The following is a 21,224-nucleotide window of genomic DNA, read 5'->3' on the forward strand; positions in this document are numbered from 1 at the left end:
GAAGTAGAGTCATATTAACTTTTTGCCAGACTGGCCTTGAACCATGATCTTCCTAGTTTCTGCCTTCAAAGCAACTGGAATTACAAAAATGAGCCACTGGGCCCAGTTGCTACCTTAGCTCTTTAAGAATGTGGGAACTGATGATAGGATCTGTGAATAAACACAAGCCTGCGTATACATTCATCTGTCATACCCTGGACAGTTAGGGGTATACAATAATGGATATTCCCCTTCTTTACCTTTCTTTGCTTCTAGGTTTTTAATTTTCTGTAACAAGCTTTTGCTGTAATATCATAATAGGTCTCACTGAGTGTTGAGTTGAACAGAAACTTCAATAAGGCTGTTTTATTTAATTTAATTTTACTATCTATCTACCTACCTATCTATCTTGCTCCCCCCGCCCCCCGCCCCAGTTCTGGGGCTTGAATTCAGGGCCTGAGCACTGCCCTTGGGCTTTCTCAAGACTAGAGCTCTACCACTTGAGCCACTGGACCACTTTTGGCTTTTTTCTATGTATGTGGTACCGAGGAATCACATCCAGGGCTTCATGCATGCTAGGCAAGCACTCAACCACTAGGTTACACTTGCTCCCTTTATTTTTGACAGTAGTGGGGTTTGAACTCAAGTCTTCATGCTTGTTTGACTAGTGCTCTACTACTTGGCCACACCTACAGGGCAAAGCTGCTTATTTGTCTGTCTGTGGGGGTGGGGAGACTGAGATGCTGTCCTTGAGCTTTTATACTCTACCACTTGAGCCATAGCTCTACTTCTGATCTTTTGGTGTTAACTGGAGGTAAGATTCCTGTCCAGGCTAACTTGAACCATACCCTCAGATTTCAGCCTCCTTAATTGCTAGAATTACACAGCCTACTGGCCTGAAGCTGCGTTTTTGTTGTTGTTGTTTGTTTGTTTGTTTTCCATATATTTTTATTGTAATTAATAAAAGGGTTACATTATATTCACCAGATAGAGGGTGGTTTTTTTTTGTTTGTTTGTTTTGCTGGTCTTGTGGCTTGAACTCTGAGTCTGAGCAAAGCCCTTGAGCTTCTTTTGCTCAAGGCTAGCACTCTACCACTCAAGCCACAGCAATAGTCCAGCTATTTTTTGAGTAGTTTATTAGAGATAAGAATCTCATTAAATTCCTACCTGGACTGGCTTCTAACTTCAATCTTTAGATCTCAGCCCCCTGAGCCTCCTACAACCAGCTCCAAGGCTGCTTTTAAATGTCTGTATGTTTGCTGACTTTGGAATAAAAATATTCTAAACTTTATTTCTTAAGAAGATAAAAATTACCACAAAATTTAATTACAGTAAAAAGTCTATGTTGAGGTTTTCTTTTTTTGGTTTTTTTTTTTTTTTTTTTTTTTTTTTTTTTTTTGCCAGTCCTGGGCTTGAGCTCAGGGCCTGAGCATTGTCCTTGGACTTTCTCAAGGCTAGAGTTCTACCACTTGAGCCTCAGCGCCATTTTTGGCTTTTTTCTATGTATGTGGTACCGAGGAATCAAACCCAGGTCTTCATGCATGCTAGGCAGGCACTCTACCACTAGGCCAAACTCCCAGCCCTGTTGAGGTTTCTTTTACCTGTCACTTCAGTTGAATACATATTATATGTCTATTACAAAAAGTGAACATTTAAGGTAAATGTGGGAAACCAAAAATATGTTTAGTTTTATGTGCAGGAATATGAATGCTATCTTCAGCATTCCATTTGAAACCAGAGATTGCGTAGAGTCAGAGGGCTCTTATTTATGCTGGGAATTTTTTTTTTTTTTTTTTTTGCCAGTCCTGGGTTTGAGCTCAGGGCCTGAGCACTGTCCTTGGGCTTTCTCAAGGCTAGCACTCTACCACTTGAGCCTCAGCACCACTTCCAGCTTTTTTCTATGTATGTGGTACCTCGGAATCGAACCCGGGTCTTCATGCATGCTAGGCAAGCACTTTAACCACTAGGCCAAACTCCCGGCCACATGCTGGGAATTTTTGTCCTCTTAAGTTTTTGAACTGTGTTGTTACACTGAATTTTTTTTTTGCACTGGTAGTTGTTTTTGTTGTTTTTGCCTGTCCTGGGACTTGAATACAGGGCCTGAGCACTGTCCTTGGACATTTTTTGCTCAAGGCTAGTGTTCTACCACTTGAGCCACAACTTTTTCTGTGTATGTGGTACCGAGGAATTGAACCCAGGGCTTCATGCATGCTAGGTAAGCACTCTGCCACTAGATCACACTCCCTAGTGTAGTGGCCACACTACACTAGTTTAATTGCTGTATATTAAATTACATATGGTAAGGGATTTCTTACGTGTACATATGTACTTTGATCATATTCAACTTCTTTCTTTCTTATTTCTTTCTCATTCTCTCCCTCTTCCCCCTAGCCCTCCTTCTTCCCTAGTAATCCCCCTTTTGCTTTCAAAACCCTGGTATTTGGTTTTGCTTCACACTGTTTTTTGCTTTGTTTTAATTTTTGCCAGAACCACATTTTGAATTCAGGGCCTCAAATTTGCTTTGCTTGCTTTCTTGCTCACAGCTGGTGCTCTACCACTTAAGTCATGTCTCTATCCAGGCTTTTTAGTTGGTTATTTTGGATATGGAGTCTCAAAGACAGAATTCTACTTGAGCTGACTTTGAACTGTAATCTCCTGGTCTCAGCCTCTTCAGTACCTTGGATTCCAGGCATGAGCCACTGGCGCCTGGCTTGTTATCATTTTAAGTTTTTTTTCTATCCGTAAGTTTGTCACAAAATAATAAATGTACTACTTAGGCTAAGGCTGGAAGAAAGGTGTCACAAAACCCACTGTATTCAGGCCACAGGTAGGAATGGTGACAACATAAACTTCTGCTTCAGGCATGTCCCAGCAAACCCTGTAAGGGGCTCACTAGCTGATACATGGGTCTAGACCCCCATGATCAATAAAGAGGCCTGCAACAGTGGCAGTGGGCACAGAGAGAAGCACAGCAACTGACTCAGTCCTAAGCTGCAAGAAGGAAGGGCTCACTCCCCAGAGCCACTTCAATTTCCCACAATGCCACCTAGATTAACAGAGCCCCATGGTATCAGAACAGCTTGCCCAGGATGGAGGAGAGAAATCACACAAAGCCCTTTCCTACTTTGGGGTCAGCCAAGTGTCTAAGGGTCATGTTCTGGTCTTTGCCTGGCCACATCTCCAGACCTCATCAGGACACTGGTCTTAGGGCTGCTAGACAAGAAGCCGGGTACCAATCTAACCATTCTCTGGCACTTGTGGGGAATCCTTGTTAGCCTGGCAAAGATGCCACATTAACAGCCCATGCAGCACACAGCTCAGCTAGAAGCAGTAATATCCCTGGGCTGCTTTTGACACTTGCAGGAATTTAGAACCTTGTTCACAAGTAACACCCCAAGGACTGGACGCTGGTGACTACTCAGGAGGCAGAGGTCTGAGGATCACAGCCCAAGCACTAAAGTCTGTTATCTCCAGCTAACCACCAGAAAACGGGAAGTGGTGTGGTAGCTCAAATGGTAGAGCATTACCCTTGAGCTAAAGAGCTCAGGGACAAAGCCCAGAGTTCAAGCCCTACAATCTTCCCCCACACCTAAAAAAGGAAACACCCAAGGCCTCGGGTAGCTTGGCTCTGGGGGACAGGCTGTGTGTAGGGAGTGAAGCAGACTCAGCCCCTACTCTCAGTTGAGAGATTCCAATTCTCCATAAACCTTGAACATTTGACCATTTTTTTCTCCTTTCCCCTACAATGTAGTCATTTAAATCTGAATTTTAGAAATAACACATGATGTGTGTGTTTAAATATGTATATACATATGTGTCTAGGGACAATCTCACCCACTAATCTGTTTCACATTCGGCCATCAGCTACATAGTTGCTATTTCTGGGCCCATGGGCCTCTCACACACTGCCACCCCCAACTTCATACAAATAAAATGTCTGTGTCAAAGTCAAGAATGAACCTCATCTCCCCATCCCCATCCCTGGGCCAAACTCCTCCTGCAGGAGGCAGGCAAGAGCAAGAGCTTTACAGAGACAAACATGTCTTTCTTCTGTCTTTTTTTTTTTTTTTTTTTTTAATTCTTCCAGTTCTGGGGCTTGAACTCAGGACCTGGGTTTTGTCCCTTAACTTTTGTACTAAAAACTAATAATGCTCTAATACTAGAGCCACAGCTCCACTTCTAGCTGAGTTGGTGTTTAGTTAGAGTGTTATAGACTTTTTTCCCAGGCTGACTTTGAATCTCAGTCCTCAGATCTCGACTTCTCGAGTAGCTAGGATTACAGGCATTAGCCACTGGTATCTGGATTTTTTTTTTCTTCTGTTGCTATTTGTTTTTTGTCAGTAGTGGGACTTGAACTCTGGGCCTGGACACTGCCCCTGAGTTCTTCAACTCAAGGCTACCATCCTACTCTAGGAGCCACAATGCCACTTCCAGTTTTCTGGTGATTAATTGGATATAGAGTCTCTCAGACCTTTTAATGCCCGGGTTGGCTATGAACTGTAATCCTTAGATCTCAGCCTTCTAAGTAGCTAGGATTACAGGCGTGAGCCACCGCATCTGACCAGTTTGTTTTTTAACAAGAAGTAGCTGTAGGGCTGTAGTTGAACAGCATCCTTATCCCCTTGTGAGCAGGGGCTGTGTCTTGGGGTCTAAAAGAAATAAGGTAGGGGAGGAACCCACTCCTGTCTGACACTACAACCCATGAAAAACAACCACTGTCATAGTTTACTAGGTTCTGGATCTGTACTGAATGATAAACGACTTCCTTCACAGAAATCAAAGCCGTAACTATTTCCTGTTACATTGAGTTTTATTAAGACCAAACCAAATCAACACAGTTGGCCCTTGCCCTTCTTCTCAGTGGACAGGAGAAATCTACCTCCATGCTTCCCTATCCACCTTGTGGACCCCACATTGCCTTGGGCCCTAATTGCTTACTTATAACAGCCACAAGGTCTCCGATAGCCCACTCCCTCTCCTACTTCCACCTGGCACACTCAGTCCATCCAAAGCTTTTTCTAAAAATAACTACATTAGTTCATCTTGGCCTCTTTCTCTTTACTCCCTACTGGGCCTGATTCCATCACTACCACCTCCAGGAAGCCCTTTTGAGCAGGCAGGTCCCTCAGTAGCCCTCGTGCCCTGATCACACTACATAGCCACCTAGGCAGCTGGTTGACCCTGTTTGACTTTCAGGCAGGGCTGGATCATCTCACTGCCACCATTCCTAGTGAGAGGCCTGGGGATATTCCCAGGCCTGGTGTACACAATGTGCACAAACCAGTAAGACCCACATTTAGGCCTGTTAGTGTCACACAGTTCGTAGCACTGCCACAATGCCAAGTAATTGCAGTAGTACAGATACAGAGGATGATACCCATGCGTAAAGACACTGCCTCATAGAAACCACACACACCCTTCCCAGGGCAGCTGTGGCCCCTGATCCACCCTTACAAGGGCACTATGTCTAAAGGGCAAAGAAAAGGCCATCAAGACTTATCCTGAAGGCCTGGGGAAAGAAGTCCATGATGCACACTGCTCCTCAGGTACCCCAGACAGAAGAGGGGCCCTGTGTCCCTCCAATGGGACTACAACATCTAGGAAGCCTTGGGTCCTTTGCCAGCAGTGTAGACAACCCTATGGGTGGCCTTAAGCAACCATTTTCACAGGCAGGGGGCACTCTACTAACAGGCCTGGGGGAAAATTTCTTCCACAGGATAGGGAGGATGCCTGGGTGGGATGCCTGAGTACGAACTTGGAAAGCTCCTATCTGCCTGTGGCTGCTCCCTCCCCCTGTGGGCCCTTTGCTAAGGACAGGCCTCTGGGCTCATTGCCCAGGAGAGCCCTGCTCATCAAGTCTCAGTTCCCAAGAGCAGGAGCAGCTGAGGACACCCTAGGTCCCAGCCTTGAAACAGAGCCTCTTAGGCTTTGGCTGAGCAAAATCCAGAGTGAAGGGAGACACCCCACAAACCTTCAACTCAAACCAGCTCAACAACACAAAGCCTCATTTCCAGTTACTGGAAGCCTGGAACTTCACAGGGCACCTCCATTCCATCTAACAGAATGTACTTTGGTCCTGGACACTTACTTCTTAGATGGGACCCAGAGCAGCCCTCCTGCCCTCCTGCCCTCCTGCCACCTGTCTCTGCCACTGGAGTCATTTCCAAGGGCAAAGTTTGTAAAACTAGTTTGGAAACTGCCTGAAGCTCAGAGCCACTGCATGCAACCCCCACAGCCATGGAGTGTGCTTCCCCAGGATGGAGCTCAGATCCTGCATGCAACCCCCACAGCCATGGAGTGTGCTTCCCCAGGATGGAGCTCAGATCCTTGCTCACCACCATCCACTTCACAGACAGGAAAACTGAGGCCTTGGTCCATCTTTGCTCCCTACCACTTTCTCTCCCAGGGCTGCCAAGAACTACCAAAGTCTGGAGGACTTCCTATGGGCAACTATCTCGATCCAGATGCCATGTTCCAAACACACAACACAGCTAGAACAGTTCCCAGGGATTACCAAGAGTTTAATTTCCCCAACTGCTATCCCTAAACATGTGACAAAACCACAAATTCACAAAGCCCAAAGACCTGCTGCTCTCTGCCCCTCCTCCTCTGGAGGGCCATTCCAGGTGCCAGTTAATATGTGACTTCTCTCAATCCTTTTATTTTTTTTTGGCGGGGGGGGGGGGAGGGAAGGGTTAAGGGTTGCTGATCGTTGGGCTTGAACCAGGGCCTTGACACTGTACCTGAGCTTCTGTGCACAAGGCTAATGCTCTACTGCTTGGAGCCACAGCTCCACTGTAGTCAATTGAAGATCAGAGACTCATGGACATTCCTGCCCAGGCTGGCTCTGAACCATGATCCTTAGATCTCAGCCTCCAGAATAGCTAGGATTACAGGTATGAGCCATCAGCACCAATCTCATTCTTGAGCCACACTTGTCATTAACACAGGGATCCTTATAGATAGCCATCCTTGCAGGCCCTCCAAGTGCTTCAAAGCCCACCAGGTCTGCTTAGGGTCTGGTGAACTCTTAGTGCCACTGTGCTAAGACCACCTTGAGGCTGGGCATATGGTACAATCCAGATCCTCATCCCACACAGCAGCTATGGCTGGCATGCGCCAGGACCCAGGCCATTACTCCCAAACATCAACAGGAAGGCTTCTGAGGAAGACCTCAAAATCAAGAACTGAGGGCTAAATAGGAGGATCAATGCCCAGAAGTCAAATCTCTCCTCGTCACCTCTCAACACTAAGCAGACCCAACTCTGGGCCTCCTCCATCTCTGTCTCTAGATACCCCAAGATGTTATTTCCTTGGGTCCCATAGCTAGGGTACATCTCTGCCTGCTGAGACCATCTCCAGCATCACATGCTGCAAGCCTCCAGTTCCTCTGTGGCAGAACCTCTTCTTGGCATCCAGCAGCTGCAGCACCCACACATCACCAGAAGTTGGCACTCAGCCTATCATCCCTACCTGATAATCACAGCTGGCACCTAACAGCCAGGGAGATAATGCAAAAGCCAGCAGGGCCCTGAATCTGGACGGGGAAGGGGCAGCAGGAGGAGCAAAGCCAATGTGCTCAGCCCAGTGGCAGTATGCTCTGCCCAACAGGTCCTAGGGAAGGAGAGACTGCTTGCACATCCAGCCTGAAGTCCCTGTGCTCAGACACTAAGCATAAACTTCCTTCAGCTGCCAAGAAAAATCTAGGCACTTGTGGTACCTCCAATGCTGCCCAGTTTCCACTGAATTCCTGGGGTAAATCAGGGGAGGAAAATGGGTTTACCTATCACACTTTTGGCAAACGATGCTCTTTTGAGGGTAGCCAGGCCCAAGTCGCCAATCTTCACAGACCCAGTGGGCCCGGTGATGAAGATATTGTCACACTTGAGGTCTCGGTGGATGATGGGCGGTGTCCTTGTGTGCAGGAACAGCAGGCCCTTTAGGATCTGCCGGCACCAGCTGCGTAGCACCTTGGGCTTCATCACCTTGAACCGCTTCAGGTACCTGGGACGGGGGACAAAGCTCACCAAGCAGCTCATGAGCAGCGGACCTTCTGCCTAATGCCATCCAGTCTGCCTTCAAGCCCATCCAGGCTGTTGTAACAGGTAGTGAAAGTGCAGCTGGAAGGCTGGGCATCTTAAAGCTGGGCATCTTGACCCTGGCCAAAGCCATATGGGTAGAGCAACCCCGGGTAGGCAGCAAGCCAGGACCATGACCCTCCACTTGTTTTCTGTACTACAGGCCTTGTAAAGCTCATGTCAGGCACAGTTCTGATCTCCCCCTGGCCAGGGGAAAAGCCGCCACAGCTCAACAGCCTCAGCCAGTGAACATCTAGATAAGAGTGAGGGTTAGGGGAACCAGAGCCTGCAGGAACACCCAGGGCAAGGGATCAAGAAAGTCAAACCTTCCTTGAACTGGCTTCCTGGGTGGCCTATTCTGAGGTATCCCTAGTGGAGAACTAACAGGGGAGGTGGGGGAGGGGCCCTTTCTTTGCTATATCTGTGCAGTGTATAGAACTGAGGCTCAGGTCAGGACAACTCACTCAAAACCAAGCTGTGACCACCCAGAAGAAAAGGCTCCTATCCTCATGGTGCAGACCAAGTCCACGGGGAGGGACATCTGCCATGACAACCCATGGCCACCAGCTCCCAAGGCCTCACTCATCCAGCCCTCCACACCTGCTCTAGTTGGCTTCCCATTAGAGCTCATGGTGGGCCAGCTCATCCATGGCCAGAAGCAAAGCCCTAGACAGGGTGGACAAACACACCAGCATACTGCAAAGCAAACCCCTGGTGTCCTACTCAGGAAAGGGCAGTCTCAAAACTGCAGCCGGGGATGGGTCTCATTTGTCCAGGAAGCCAGAGGAAGCCAGATGCTATAAGGAAATGCCAGATTTCTTTGTTTCCTCTCATTTAGGGAAGGGCTTCCTGAAGTGCAGGGGACAAAGACTTACCACCCAAGAGGGACATTTCTGAGAAGCAGAACACTGAGCCACAGGCACTAAGAGGATGGTCCCCAGTAGCCCTAGCTGTCATGACCATGAACCTATGAACCCATGAACCCATGACCAAAACCACTGGGCCAGTGGGCAGGCAGCACTTACGTCTTCAGGGTCCCTGAGGTCATCAGCTCAGTCACCAACACGATACAACGCTTGCCCTTGGCACTGGACTCCCAGAAGTCATAGAAGCGCACGATGTTGGGGTGCTGTAGACCTTTCAGCATCTCAGCTTCCTCCTTGAACCGCTGTCGCTCTAGCTTGGTGAGCTTCCGGTCCTGGAGTAAGAGACAGACACATGGGTGGGCAGTGCTTGAGGGCCTTGGCCTACAGCACTGTTCCTTATGGGGAGCAAGGTTAGATGTAAAAGATACAAGAAGAAATGGCAAGGGTAACAAGGAGCACTGGAGGTGCGGCCTGTGCCACCAGCATCACACAGCAGTATGCCATTCTGCTCAGCTCACAGAACACATAGGCCACCACCTGTGGGTCCTTACCATAGGCCTCTGCAAAAAGAAGCTCCGAGAAGCCAGAACCAGCTCAAGATCCACCCTGCCAGGTTCATGTGCTTTCTCATTAAAAGCACCTCAGAGTTCTCATTCCCTAAGCAATCATTTACTTTGTGAGTGTTTGTTAAAAGGAATGAAACAGCAGTTTGCTTCTAATGTATACACAATTGTGAGGAAGTGCTCAAGACCCAGGAGGCTGGACCTGAGCAATGGCTGACACATCAAAGACCAGAGCTGTGCTAGAAAATGGTGGGCGTGGCATATCCCACACTGACAGACAGCACACTCCAGGCCCTCTGAGGCAGGAGGGTCCCAATTTTGGGAAACTGTGGCCAGCAGAACAAATCCACAGACCTGAAGCTTAGAGCAGGGAAGAAAAATCAGACATCCTCCTTCTCCTGGCACCCCCATGAGGTGAGTGAGCAGGCCAACAAGTCCCAGTGGCCCATGAGGGCCCACCAACACTGCAGCACATCTGAACTCTGCCTAGCACCACCCACTCTACCCTACCTGTTCCATCTCCTCCTCCTCTTATCCCCATCGCCACCCTCACCCCCACCTTTGATCCTTGCCTCACTTTCCTCCTTCCCCAAATCCTTTACTGGCATAGCATCAAGTTCAAGATGAAACACTACTCTGTGGGCCCAACCATTACCTCTCTTGTGTGGCCAGCACAATGTCTTCTTAACTCCTTCTGAGAGGTGCCTCAGTCACCTCCTGGCCTAAGAGAAGTAAAGAGCAATGCTTGCCTCTTCCCACCCAAGTACCACAGGAATGTGACAAAAGAGACATGTGTATTTTCAGGAGGAAACTATAAACACCAGTGAGCCAGTGAACACAAACCAGAGAAATTCTGAGGGAGACAGAAAGCAGGTAGATTTGAAAGGTGTGAGCAAGAGCAGAATTAAAAGGAAACACAAGACAAGATCCTTGGGCAGTCTTAAATCATGCCAAGCGAGATTCCGATAAGAAGACAGGTGAGCCATGGAGTCATGACAAGGATTAACTTGTTAAGAAATTATCTTCCACGGACCAGACTCAGTGGCTCACTCTTGTAATCTTAGCTATTCATGTTGACAAAACTGGGGGAATTATGGCTGAAGGCTAGCCAAGGCAAAAAGTTAGCAAGACACATCTCAACAAACAAGCAGAGTGTGGTGACTCAAATCTGTAATCTCAGCTACGTAAGAGGCTTAGATAAGAAGATCACTATGTTGGCAGACCCTGACCCTTCCCCTAAATGTAAATTGTCTCAAAAATAACAAACCTCCCCCAAAAAAGGCTAAGGGCATGGCTTAAGTGGTAGAGGGCCTGACAAGTGTTAGACCTTCAGCACAAACTTCTGTACTGCTAATTTGAAGAAGAAGAGGAAGAGGAGGAGGAGGAGGAGGAGGAGGAGGAGGAGGGAAAGAAAGAAAGAAAGAAAGAAAGAAAGAAAGAAAGAAAGAAAGAAAGAAAGAGGAGGAATAATTATCTACCAGTAAGCCATTCTTCTATTAGTTCCACTAGACCTCTGCCTCGCAACACAAGCCTTCAATGGGTTCCTTCCACTCGTGAGTAGAACTAGACAGAAACCATCACCAGCTGAACTAAACAGAAAAACCACCAGCGCAGCCAGACATAGAAAGACAAATAATTCAGAGACCCAGGCAACTTTTAGACATCTAATTAATGTTCCCATAAAGCTCACATGCTTACCTAAGAGCAAGCTTCTATTAAAAAGAACCAGAAAGAAAAAGTTCCTGCAAAGTAAAGCTGGGCTTGCCTTAATAAATGGCACAACATTTGAGCCATGTTTGCCTGCAATCTTAGCCACTTAGAAAGCTGAGATCTGAGGCTCAAGGTTCAAAGCCAGCCTAGGAAGAAAACAGGGATGATTTTATCTCTAATTAACCACCAAAAAGCTCAAAGTAGAGCCAAGGCTCACGTAGTAGAGTATAAGCCTTGAATGAAAAAGCTAAGGGACAGTGCCTAGACCCAGAGATCAAGCAAGCCCCAGTACCAGCACAAAAACAAAACAAAACAACAAAAAACCCCTCAAAATTTAGAAAAAATAAGATATTCCACAATCTACTAAAACATTACATACAGAAAAGTTCTTTAGCCTAGGATAATACAAGGGAAACATTCTCTGCTCGTTAAAATAATTATTCACTGATGATAATACAAGCCAGGACAGGAACTGGGAGAAACTTTTCTCAGTACATTACCTGACAAAAGACTTGAATTTTGATCATAGAGAAGGCCTATAATGTTTCGGGTTTTTTTTTTTTTTTTGCCAGTCCTGGGGCTTGAACTCAGGGCCTGAGCACTGTCCTTGGGCTTTCCTCAAGGCTCTAGCACTTGAGTCACAGCACCATTTCCTGCTTTTCTATGTACGTGGTACCGAGGAATCGAATCTAGGTGAGCACTCTACCACTAGGCCAAACTCCAGGCCCCATAATGTAATTTTTAAAAAGGCATGCCCCCCCCCCGCCAAAAAAAAGGCATGGCCAAATCTACCCCAAGCAACATGAACTAGAATATGACAAGGACACCTGCACATCCCTGTTCATAGCCGCACTACTCATAATAACCAAGATATGGAAACGACTTAGATGCCCCACAATAGACAAATGGATCAAAAAATGTGGTACCTATATACAATGGACTTCTACCCAGCCATCAGAAATGACAAAATAATGCCATTTGCAGGGAAATGGACAGACCTAGAACAAATCATGTTGAGTGATATAAGCCAAGAAGCAGAGAGATAAAACGCACATGGTCTCCCTTCACGGGATGTTAAATTTAAAATGTAATGAGAGGGGCTAAGAGTATGGCATAGTGGTAGAATGCTTGCAAAGCCCTGGGTTTGATTCCTTGGTACCACATACACAGGAAAAGCAGGAAGTGGTGCTGTAGCTCATGAAAGAAAGAAAGAAAGAAAGAAAGAAAGAAAGAAAGAAAGAAAGAAAGAAAGAAAGAATAATGAGACACAAGAGAGCAAACAGGATTCAATACACCCATACACAGTGTGACCAAAGGAGGATGAAAGGACCTCTTTTTAACTTGTCCTATCGTCTTTGGAGGATTCTGTAGGAAGATGGGAGGAGATCATAGAATAAGTGGAAGGTAAACTGAGCAACTCAGGGGTAGTCAAGGGAAAGAATGGAATAAGAGGGAGGGAGGGAACAGCTGATGCTAAGCAATAGGAAGGAAAGGTACATATTACTCGATCAGGAAGAAATAATTTATCAATAATGTTTGAAGAGTTAAACTTTTTTCCCTATGTAAAACTTGAGTTCTTTGTATTTTACATTATTCATAAGCTTTGTAAATCAGAATGATCCTCATCAGTGTGAATATAAAAATGATTATGCATATTATTACCCAATCCCAATAAAGGGAAAACAAAACAAAACAAAAAAGGACATGGCTAAGCATTCTGGTTCATGCCTGTAATAATAGCTAAATAATAGCTACTTAGGTAGCTGAGATCAGAGGATCTCAATTTAAATCCAGCTTGAGCAGAAAAGCCTGTAAGACTCTTACCTTCAATTAACCAGAAAAAGAAAAGGCAGAGTTGTGGTTCCAATGGTAAAATGAGTGAAATAGCTAAGCAAAAGTTCAAGGCTGTGAGTAAAAACTCCAGCGCTGACATGTACACACACACACACACACACACACACACACACACACACACACACACACATACACACACACACACAGAGGGGGAGGGAGAGGGAGACAGAGAGGTAGGGAGAGGGAGAGAGAGAAGAGAGAGGGAGAGAGGGAGGGAGGTAGAGGTGGGGAGGGAGAGGGAGGGAGAGAGAAAGAGAGAAACATGAATGGACATTTGGTCAACGATGACACAGAGACGGCCAACCGTACATGAAAAGCAATCAGTGTCACCAGTCACTGGGAAAATTCAAGTTCAACCTGCACTAAGACTGTGTACCGAACATCTCCCAGAAGGGCAACATTAAGATGGCTCATTCAGCTCCCAGGCCACAAAAAACAATGACCCTCCTAGCACAATGATGCTGAGAGAAGCACCTTGGCAGGCTTACACCAGCTCTGCCTCTATTCTGCCATTCCCCTCCTAGAGATTGCAGTAAGAAAGGAATGAAAGTTCAAAAAGATGAGCACATCCATCTACATTCCCATAAAGATGCGGGAAGTTGACATGCATACCTGAGACCAAGGAACCAAGAAAGGCAGAATACCAGTGGCTCATGCCCATAGTCCTAGTCTGTTTTTAGGCTGAGACCTGCGGATTGTGGTTCAAAGCCAGCCTTGGTAGGAAAGTCTGTGAGACTATCTCCAATTAACCACCAAAATAAGCAGAAGTGGAGCTGTGGCTGAAGCAAAATGAAGAAGCTCAGAGACAGTACCCAGGCCTTGAGTTTGAGTTGAAGCCCCAGGGCTGGCGCATGCACATGCACACGCGTACGTGTACATACGTACACACATACACACATACACACACACACACACACACACACACACACACACACACGAAAAAATTCAAGCTGGGCTTGCCTTATTAAAAAAGCTCACTGCTTACATAAACTCAACCTGGACACAACTGAAAATGTTCAGGGCCAGAAAGGATGGAAACCCAAGCTGTGGTGTAACCTATGCACACAGAAATATAACTCAGCAAGAAGGAAAAAGAAAAAAATTCCTGGTCTCACATCATGGGTGAAACCCAAAAGGCTCAAACTGAACAAAGAAAGCCAAACAGAAAAGGATATCTAGTTTGATGCCATTGCGAGGCAAAATTCTGGAGAGAAAGGATGAGTACAAGAGGTCACTCTCACACACTGGGTGCAGGGTGGAAGCAACACCTTCAAAATACCAACTCGGAATTCTATACTCAGCCCAACATACATCTAGCTAGGATGTATGGATTCATTTGCAGACAATCAGGAATTCAAAGTTCACTTTCCATACACCTTGAGTCAATACAACAGAAAGAGATGCAGCTGAGTTGACCCTCGAGGTCAAGAGGATGAAGGAGATGGTCCCTTGGCCAGGCCACCTCACCCACAAAGCCTTTTCGGGGCAATATTCTCTCACTTACCTTTTCCTTCTGGTGGGCATAGCCACTGACTTGACAGGAATCTCACAACCTCATGGACAGCCTAGTAACCTTTGCCAGAACGTTAGTGTTTAGTCAACAACCCGTGTGTGAGAAGTTTCCATGTAACTTCAGACCGAAATGTCCACGTTACAATAACTGTTAGTTCTCAATCCACATTTAAGAAGACAGTGGAATTCTTTGGACGTCCATTACTCAGCCTGACTATCAGCATGCCAGATAGCAGGCTGAATCCACAGATTTAAAAAAAAAAAGGGGGGGCCGGGAGTTTGGCTTAGTGGTAGAGTGCTTGCCTAGCATGCACGAAGGCCTGGGTTCTATTCCTCGGTACCACATACGTAGAAAAAAGCCAAAAGTGGTGCGGAGGCTCAAGTGGTAGAGCTCTAGCCTTGAGAAAGTCCAAGGACAGTGCTCAGGCCCTGAGCTCAGGCCCAGGACTGGAAAAAAAAAAAAAAGCTGTCCTACCCAGACCCAAGCAAGGAAGTCCATAAGTCTCTTAACTAGGAATGCAGGTCTGGATGATGTCCCTTAGTTTTTTCACTCAAGGCTGGCATTGTATCATGTGAATCACAGCTCCACTTCTGGCTTTTTGGTGGTTAACTGGAGAATTTATCTTTCCAGTCTGGTTTTGAACCAATGTGTTTTTTCCTTTTTTGTTTTGTTGTATCTTGTGAACAAATCATTACTGCGTCCAATACTGGGATGAAATGATCACGTCTGCGTCATGAGTAGTTATTTTGGTTCTCTAGTTTCCTCAGTATTACAGCTGCCAATTACATGTGCATCTTACATTTAATATATGAGACACTTACTCATGCTCTATAAATAACTTCATTTTTTTCAAAAGGAAAAAGAGAAAAGGCACTATTTTCAAACCAAAAGTGCTCCCCTCCATCAGCTATGGGTCCCTGAGAGTTGTAGGAGATGTGATGTACACCCAGAGTGGGCAGCAGAAAGGGACACCAAGAATTACCACCAGATCCAACCATTCATCCGACTCTGGCGTGTGCACAGAGTGAGGAAGAGGGGCACAGTGGCAAGTCACTGGCCAGCCGCTTCCTTTACTCAATCTCCGGTCAAGAGTGCCAAAGAGCTTATGATTATCTGAGGCAGAAACTAGAACTTGAATGTCTGGCCTCCCGCTGCTTTTGTAAATGATACTGTTAGCTTTAAAGAAAAAGGAGGGATAGAGGGAGGAAGGAGAAGTGTCAGGTGGTTTAGGCTTTGATTTCTAAACCATAGCCCTCCCCTGCACAATTCTCAGTGGACCACACACAGAAAGAACTAGGTGTCCTTGCCCAGGGGAAGTGAGTGATGATATGATAATATGGAATAAATAATTTATATGAATATTGAATATTAACATCAAAAGCATTACCTCATTGTAGATGATTGTAAATGATGTATTGTATATTGACTCAAGCCACCATGAAATCCATAGGACTGAACATCAAGCGTGGCTTGATCAAGGTTCCTTTCCATTTTCCAGATTTTAAAACTTTTTAGCCAGGTGTGGTGGCTCACAACTGTAATCCTAGCTACTCAGGAGACTTAGATATGAGGATCACGGTTCAAAGCCAGCCCAAAGACCAAAAGGTGTTGTCTCCCACAATAGGCTCCTTGGGCTTGCTATGTGTTTAGAATAGAGACCAGGACACCCCCAGGACACTCTAACTCAGTCTAATCCACTCTAACCACAACCCAGCTGGCTTATAATTTTAGTCTAAGATATCCAATTAACCACCAGAAAACCAGAAATGGCACTGTGGCTCAATGGTAGCTCTGATCTAAAGAGCTCAGGGACAATGCCCAGGCCCAGAGTTCAAGTCCCACAACTGACAAAATAGTAGTAATAATAATAATAATGTTTGTACTATGTATGCCTCCATAAAGCTGATATTGAGAAGTTAACAGTTTTAAAATTCAGAGTAAGTAAAGGAAGTGACTCTTAGTTTTCGCGCGCGCGTGTGCGTGTGTGTCTGTGTGTGTGTGTGTGTGTGTGTGTGTGTGTGCGTGTGTGTGCGTGTGTATGTGTGCAGGCTGGTCCTGGGGCTTGAACTTAAGAGCCTGGGTGCTGTCCCTGAGCTTTTTAGTGCAAGGCTCTACCACTTGAGCCATAGCCCCACTTCTGGCTTTTTTTTTTTTCTTGTAGTTACTTGGAGATAAGATTTTCCTGGACTTCCCTTACTCAGACTGGCTTCAAATCATAATCTTCAGAGCTCAACCTCCTGAGTAGCTAGGATTACAGGCATATGATCTGAGACTTTCATCAACCATTTGATAAACACATGAGCAAACTTTAACTCCAGCTGGGTTCACATTTCTACTCCTGAGAAAGACATGATACAGCGTTTTCTAAAAATCACTTATATTCCTTGCCATATCTTTACTCTGCCACAAAATTGTATATTCTGGCCAGAACTACCATCTTCCAAAAGTTTACTAAAATGACAAACCCAAAGAGAAAGAGGTGAGGTGCCTGATACATATCTCTAGGCCTTTTAGAAAATACCGAATTTTCATATTCAAAAAGAAATGTACTCATTATCTAACCTATGTAACTGTAACCCCTCTATATATCACCTTTACAATAAAAAACAAAAACACAGAGTTTTGGTCCTTTGCTGCAGAATCTCTACAAGGATAATATTGTAGACATTCAAGGGAATGGATACTGCTCAAAAAGGAATGCCCCTCAAATATTACCATGGCAAAACTGAAAGAGTGTTCGGTGATACCCAGCATGCAGCTGGCATGTGAACAAGCCAATTCACAGCAAGAGTCTTGCCAAGAGAATTAATGTGCTGATCCAGCATGTTAAGAACTGGGAAAGGCAAGGTTCCTTCTTGAAACACATGAACGAAAGTGATCAGAAAAAGAAGAAAGATGAAGAAGAAGAAATGCGGTTTCAGTGAAAAAGCCCATCCTGCTTTACCCAGGGAAATCCAGTATACATACATACATATCTGCATATATGTATGTAATTTCCTGTGATCCCAAGGCTCTGAGGCATGCATCACAATTGAGCAGTACACAGTGACTGAAACAAAGACTAAATGTCACTGACAATGTAACTTTCATTGAAATGCTTTCTCTCAATTGTCTCAGACATTGCAGATGAGTCTGTACTATCTCTGGAGAGAGCAGAGTCCACCAGCAATCTGCCCACATTGGAGTGTAAGTATAGCATCCATACATTGACTCTGCGGATACCTCTTACCCATTCCATAGACTGCAGAGGAATCTAGCTAGCCAGAACAAGAACACACTCACGTGCGCACATGTGCACACACATGCACACATACACACACGTGCATATACACTCAAACACACCACCAGCACGTGCAAGACCAGTGCCATCTTTCATCCTTCATAAGGAAAAAAGCCCACTGTCATCATGGAGTACACTCATGAGGACTGGTCAGTGAAGACCCCCACACCTGGACTTCACTTGAGCTTCGCACTCCCTCTTCACCCTGGAGGGCCAGCTACGAAGACAGAGAGGTGCCTCCTCCATAGCTACACTGGCTACAGGACGAACCTATCTCCTCCCAGGGACATGAGCCATAGATAGGACCACTGTGAAAAGCCAGCAACCTCCCACCAGGTTACAGGGATGGGTGGGGTCAAAGGAAGAAAGTGTGAGGCCAACATGACATTGTATGGGGTCACAGATACACTGGCTCTTCTGAGTCCCCAGTTCTACCCATTATGGGGAATAGCTGATGGACTGTGAGCAGTCTGAGCCCAATGATGTGATAGGAAGTATGAACCTTCCCATGGGTCCTCTCCAGCTCCCCACCCCATTCCCTACAAAGCCTCTTTTGGCCTCACACAGGGGGGTGATGGCAGGGCTGATAAGCTCCATTCCCTTTGGGCTAGGTGCCCAGAGGCCTCTGGCAGGGCTTCAGGGCCAGTCAGCCCAGCTTTGGGGAGGCTCCATGCTGTAGTTTTGGGTTAGGCCACCAGGACACCAGCAGTACTTTCATGGTGTCATGATGCCCCAACACCTCTACCCCGTCCAGAACAGAAACGGCCTCAGGTCTTCTCAGTAGGAGCAAGGTGATGCTGGCAGTCACCAAGAACTGTGGCTGGCACACAGGCTGGCCTGGGTCCCACTCTACCCTGTATTGTCCTTAACCTGGCCTTGGGCCCAACAGGGAAAACAGGATCTGAGAGGTCCAGGGCAGAATCCAAGCTGTAAGTCCAGCTCTCTGAGGAAGAGGATATGATGGCAGCCTCCACCCCAGGCCTCACAGGGATGAACGGGCCTATGAGTAAATACAGCTGGCAGAGAGCTGAGCATGTGTTGTTCCTCCCTGGCCTCAGTCACTGGGTTGGGAAGGGGAACAGGTCAGAGCTGGCTGCAGCAACCACCTAGGAAGCTGGCTGGAGGGATAGGATGGGACTGGGGTGACAGACACATCTGCAGGTCCACAGCCCGACATAGAGAGAGAAAAAAAATCTGCTTCATTGTGATTTACTAAAATGGGGCACATAACTGGTGTGCAGACAGAAAGGCTTACCACCCATTGTCCTCTGAGCATGACAGAGCCAGGGACCAGCCCTGTGACACTACACCCAAGTACTACACAGAACCAATGAGTGGTGGGATAGGTGGTCAGTCTGTGCATCATTCAGTGGTCAGTGCAGCCCATGTTCCAACAGCCTCAATACTCCCTTTATAAATCAATGTCTGTACATTAATTTATACTGCACATATCCTGGGCCATAGCATCCATCCTCTATACAACCCATTTCTCCACCATGGACAGGCAGACATGACAGACCCAGTGCAGCATGAGTCACAGTGAAGGAGGCCTTCACTTTCCTTAAGGAAAATGACTGCCATTATTTCCTCATGGTGAAGTGGCTGCTTTAACTCTCAATCACTGACTGGACCAGTAGATCATAAAGATGGGAGGTTGAAATTCCACTGTGGTATCCTGCCTTAGAAGCCCCTTCCAAAGGCTCACGGTGCTCATCCCTGAGTGGATACCTGAAGTGACCAGAGCCTAGTAGGCAGAGTCTACGTGGCCACCTTGATTATACCATGTATCTGGTTTCTAGAAAGGGTAGGCCTCACTCATGGCCACTTCCCTGCAGGAACATCTAAAGATAGAGTTGGACAGCAGCATGGGCCCCAGGTCAGCAGAATTAACAGCTCAGTCATAAAAGGCAGCTCCTTCGGGGACAGGCAGGCAGGGCTACTCCAGAGAGAGGCTGTGGAATTCGATCCAGACAACTTAGTTGTTAAGGGTGGCCATCCTCTTGGGAGTTGGGACTCCGGAACCTAACTCTGTGCATATGTCCAGCTGCCACATACGGCTCAAAGGATCCCAGGGTAGGTGGCAGTGGAGTGCACATGCCTTGACAGTCTACTGAATGCTATATGTGCTGTGATTTATCACCCAGAAAGAAGATTCACCCACACACCCTGCATCTCCAATACAGGCTGATATCCAGCATCATAGCTCTGGGTACTTAAAGGGCTTGAGAGTTGCCATATCTGTAGGGCTCTGATTGTGGCTCAGTCCTCAAAAACACCCCAGATGGAAGTTACCAAGACTTTATTCTCTCTTTTCTTGAGTTTCTAGGTAGAGCAAATCATACCACTAAAATTTATGATGAAGACAGGCAACAATGACTCATACCTGTAATCCTAGCTACTCAGGGTGCTGAGATCTAGAAGATGATGATTCAAGGCCAGTCAGGGCCGAAAAGTCTGCCAGACTCATCTCCAAAATAACCAGCAAAAAGCAAGGATAAAGATATGGCTCAAGCTAATAGTGTGAGCAAGCTAAAATCTCAATACCACCACTACCCCAAAAAATGTTTTTTGTCATTTATGGGGCTTAATCTCAGGGTGCTGTTCCTGAGCTCTTCAGCTCAAGGCTAGCACTCTACCACTTCCAGTTTTCTGGTGATTAACTGGAGACAAGAGTCTCACAGACTTTGTGCCTGAGCTAGCTTTGAACCATAATCCTCAGATCTCAGCCTCCTGAGTAGCTGGGATTATAGGTCATTCCTGGCCAAAAATGAAAGAAAGAAAGAAAGAAAGAAAGAAAGAAAGAAAGAAAGAAAGAAAGAAAGAAAGAAAGAAAGAAAGAAAGGAAGGAAGGAAGGAAGGAAAAAAGAAAGAAAGAAAGAAAGATGGGAGGGAGGGAGGGAAGGAGGGAAGGAGGGAAGGAGGGAAGGAGGGAAGGAGGGAAGGAAGGAAGGAAGGAAGGAAGGAAGGAAGGAAGGAAGGAAGGAAGGAAGGAAGGAAGGAAAAAAGAAAGAAAGAAAGATCCAAGATGACCTTGGAAACCAGGCTTGGGCTCAAAACCAGGAAATTGCATCAGGCGAGATGCCATATAACAGGCATACACCATCCATGGTGTCCCTCTAAGCAGGACACTATGCTAGGCTGAGAATGAAGGAAAGAAAGGTAGACAGATGGCTCCAGCAGCATGCAATTGGGACCACAGGAAGATCACAAGAGTCTGAGGTAGTCTGGGGGTGGAGGAAGGCCCAGCTGCCCACATCTGCTCCCCAACCCTGTTAACCTTCTGCAGCAAAAGCACCGAGGACCATCATCTAAACAACAGGGATACAGCATGCATACACACACACACAGATGTACCAACAGCTCCCCTCATTCTGATGCACA

General features: G+C 46.3%; 1 protein-coding gene across 11 annotated transcripts in view; it reads right to left on the reverse strand.

The window, feature by feature from the left end:
* Positions 1 to 21,224, reverse strand: part of Wnk2 (WNK lysine deficient protein kinase 2) — a 120,208-nt gene that overhangs the window by 69,200 nt on the left and 29,784 nt on the right. For all 11 annotated transcript variants that reach the window (XM_090329908.1, XM_090329903.1, XM_090329902.1 and 8 more), the window contains exons 3-4: positions 9,083 to 9,255; positions 7,763 to 7,983 (exon numbers count right to left, since the gene is read on the reverse strand). In XM_090329908.1, the coding sequence (XP_090186034.1) occupies positions 7,763 to 7,983; positions 9,083 to 9,255 (394 nt within the window). The remainder of the gene's footprint in view (positions 1 to 7,762; positions 7,984 to 9,082; positions 9,256 to 21,224) is intronic.

The sequence above is a fragment of the Megascapheus bottae genome, chromosome 3, assembly GCF_031878675.1.
Source record: "Megascapheus bottae isolate mThoBot1 chromosome 3, mThoBot2.hap1, whole genome shotgun sequence".
In the NCBI taxonomy this organism is placed as follows: Eukaryota; Metazoa; Chordata; class Mammalia; order Rodentia; family Geomyidae; genus Megascapheus; species Megascapheus bottae.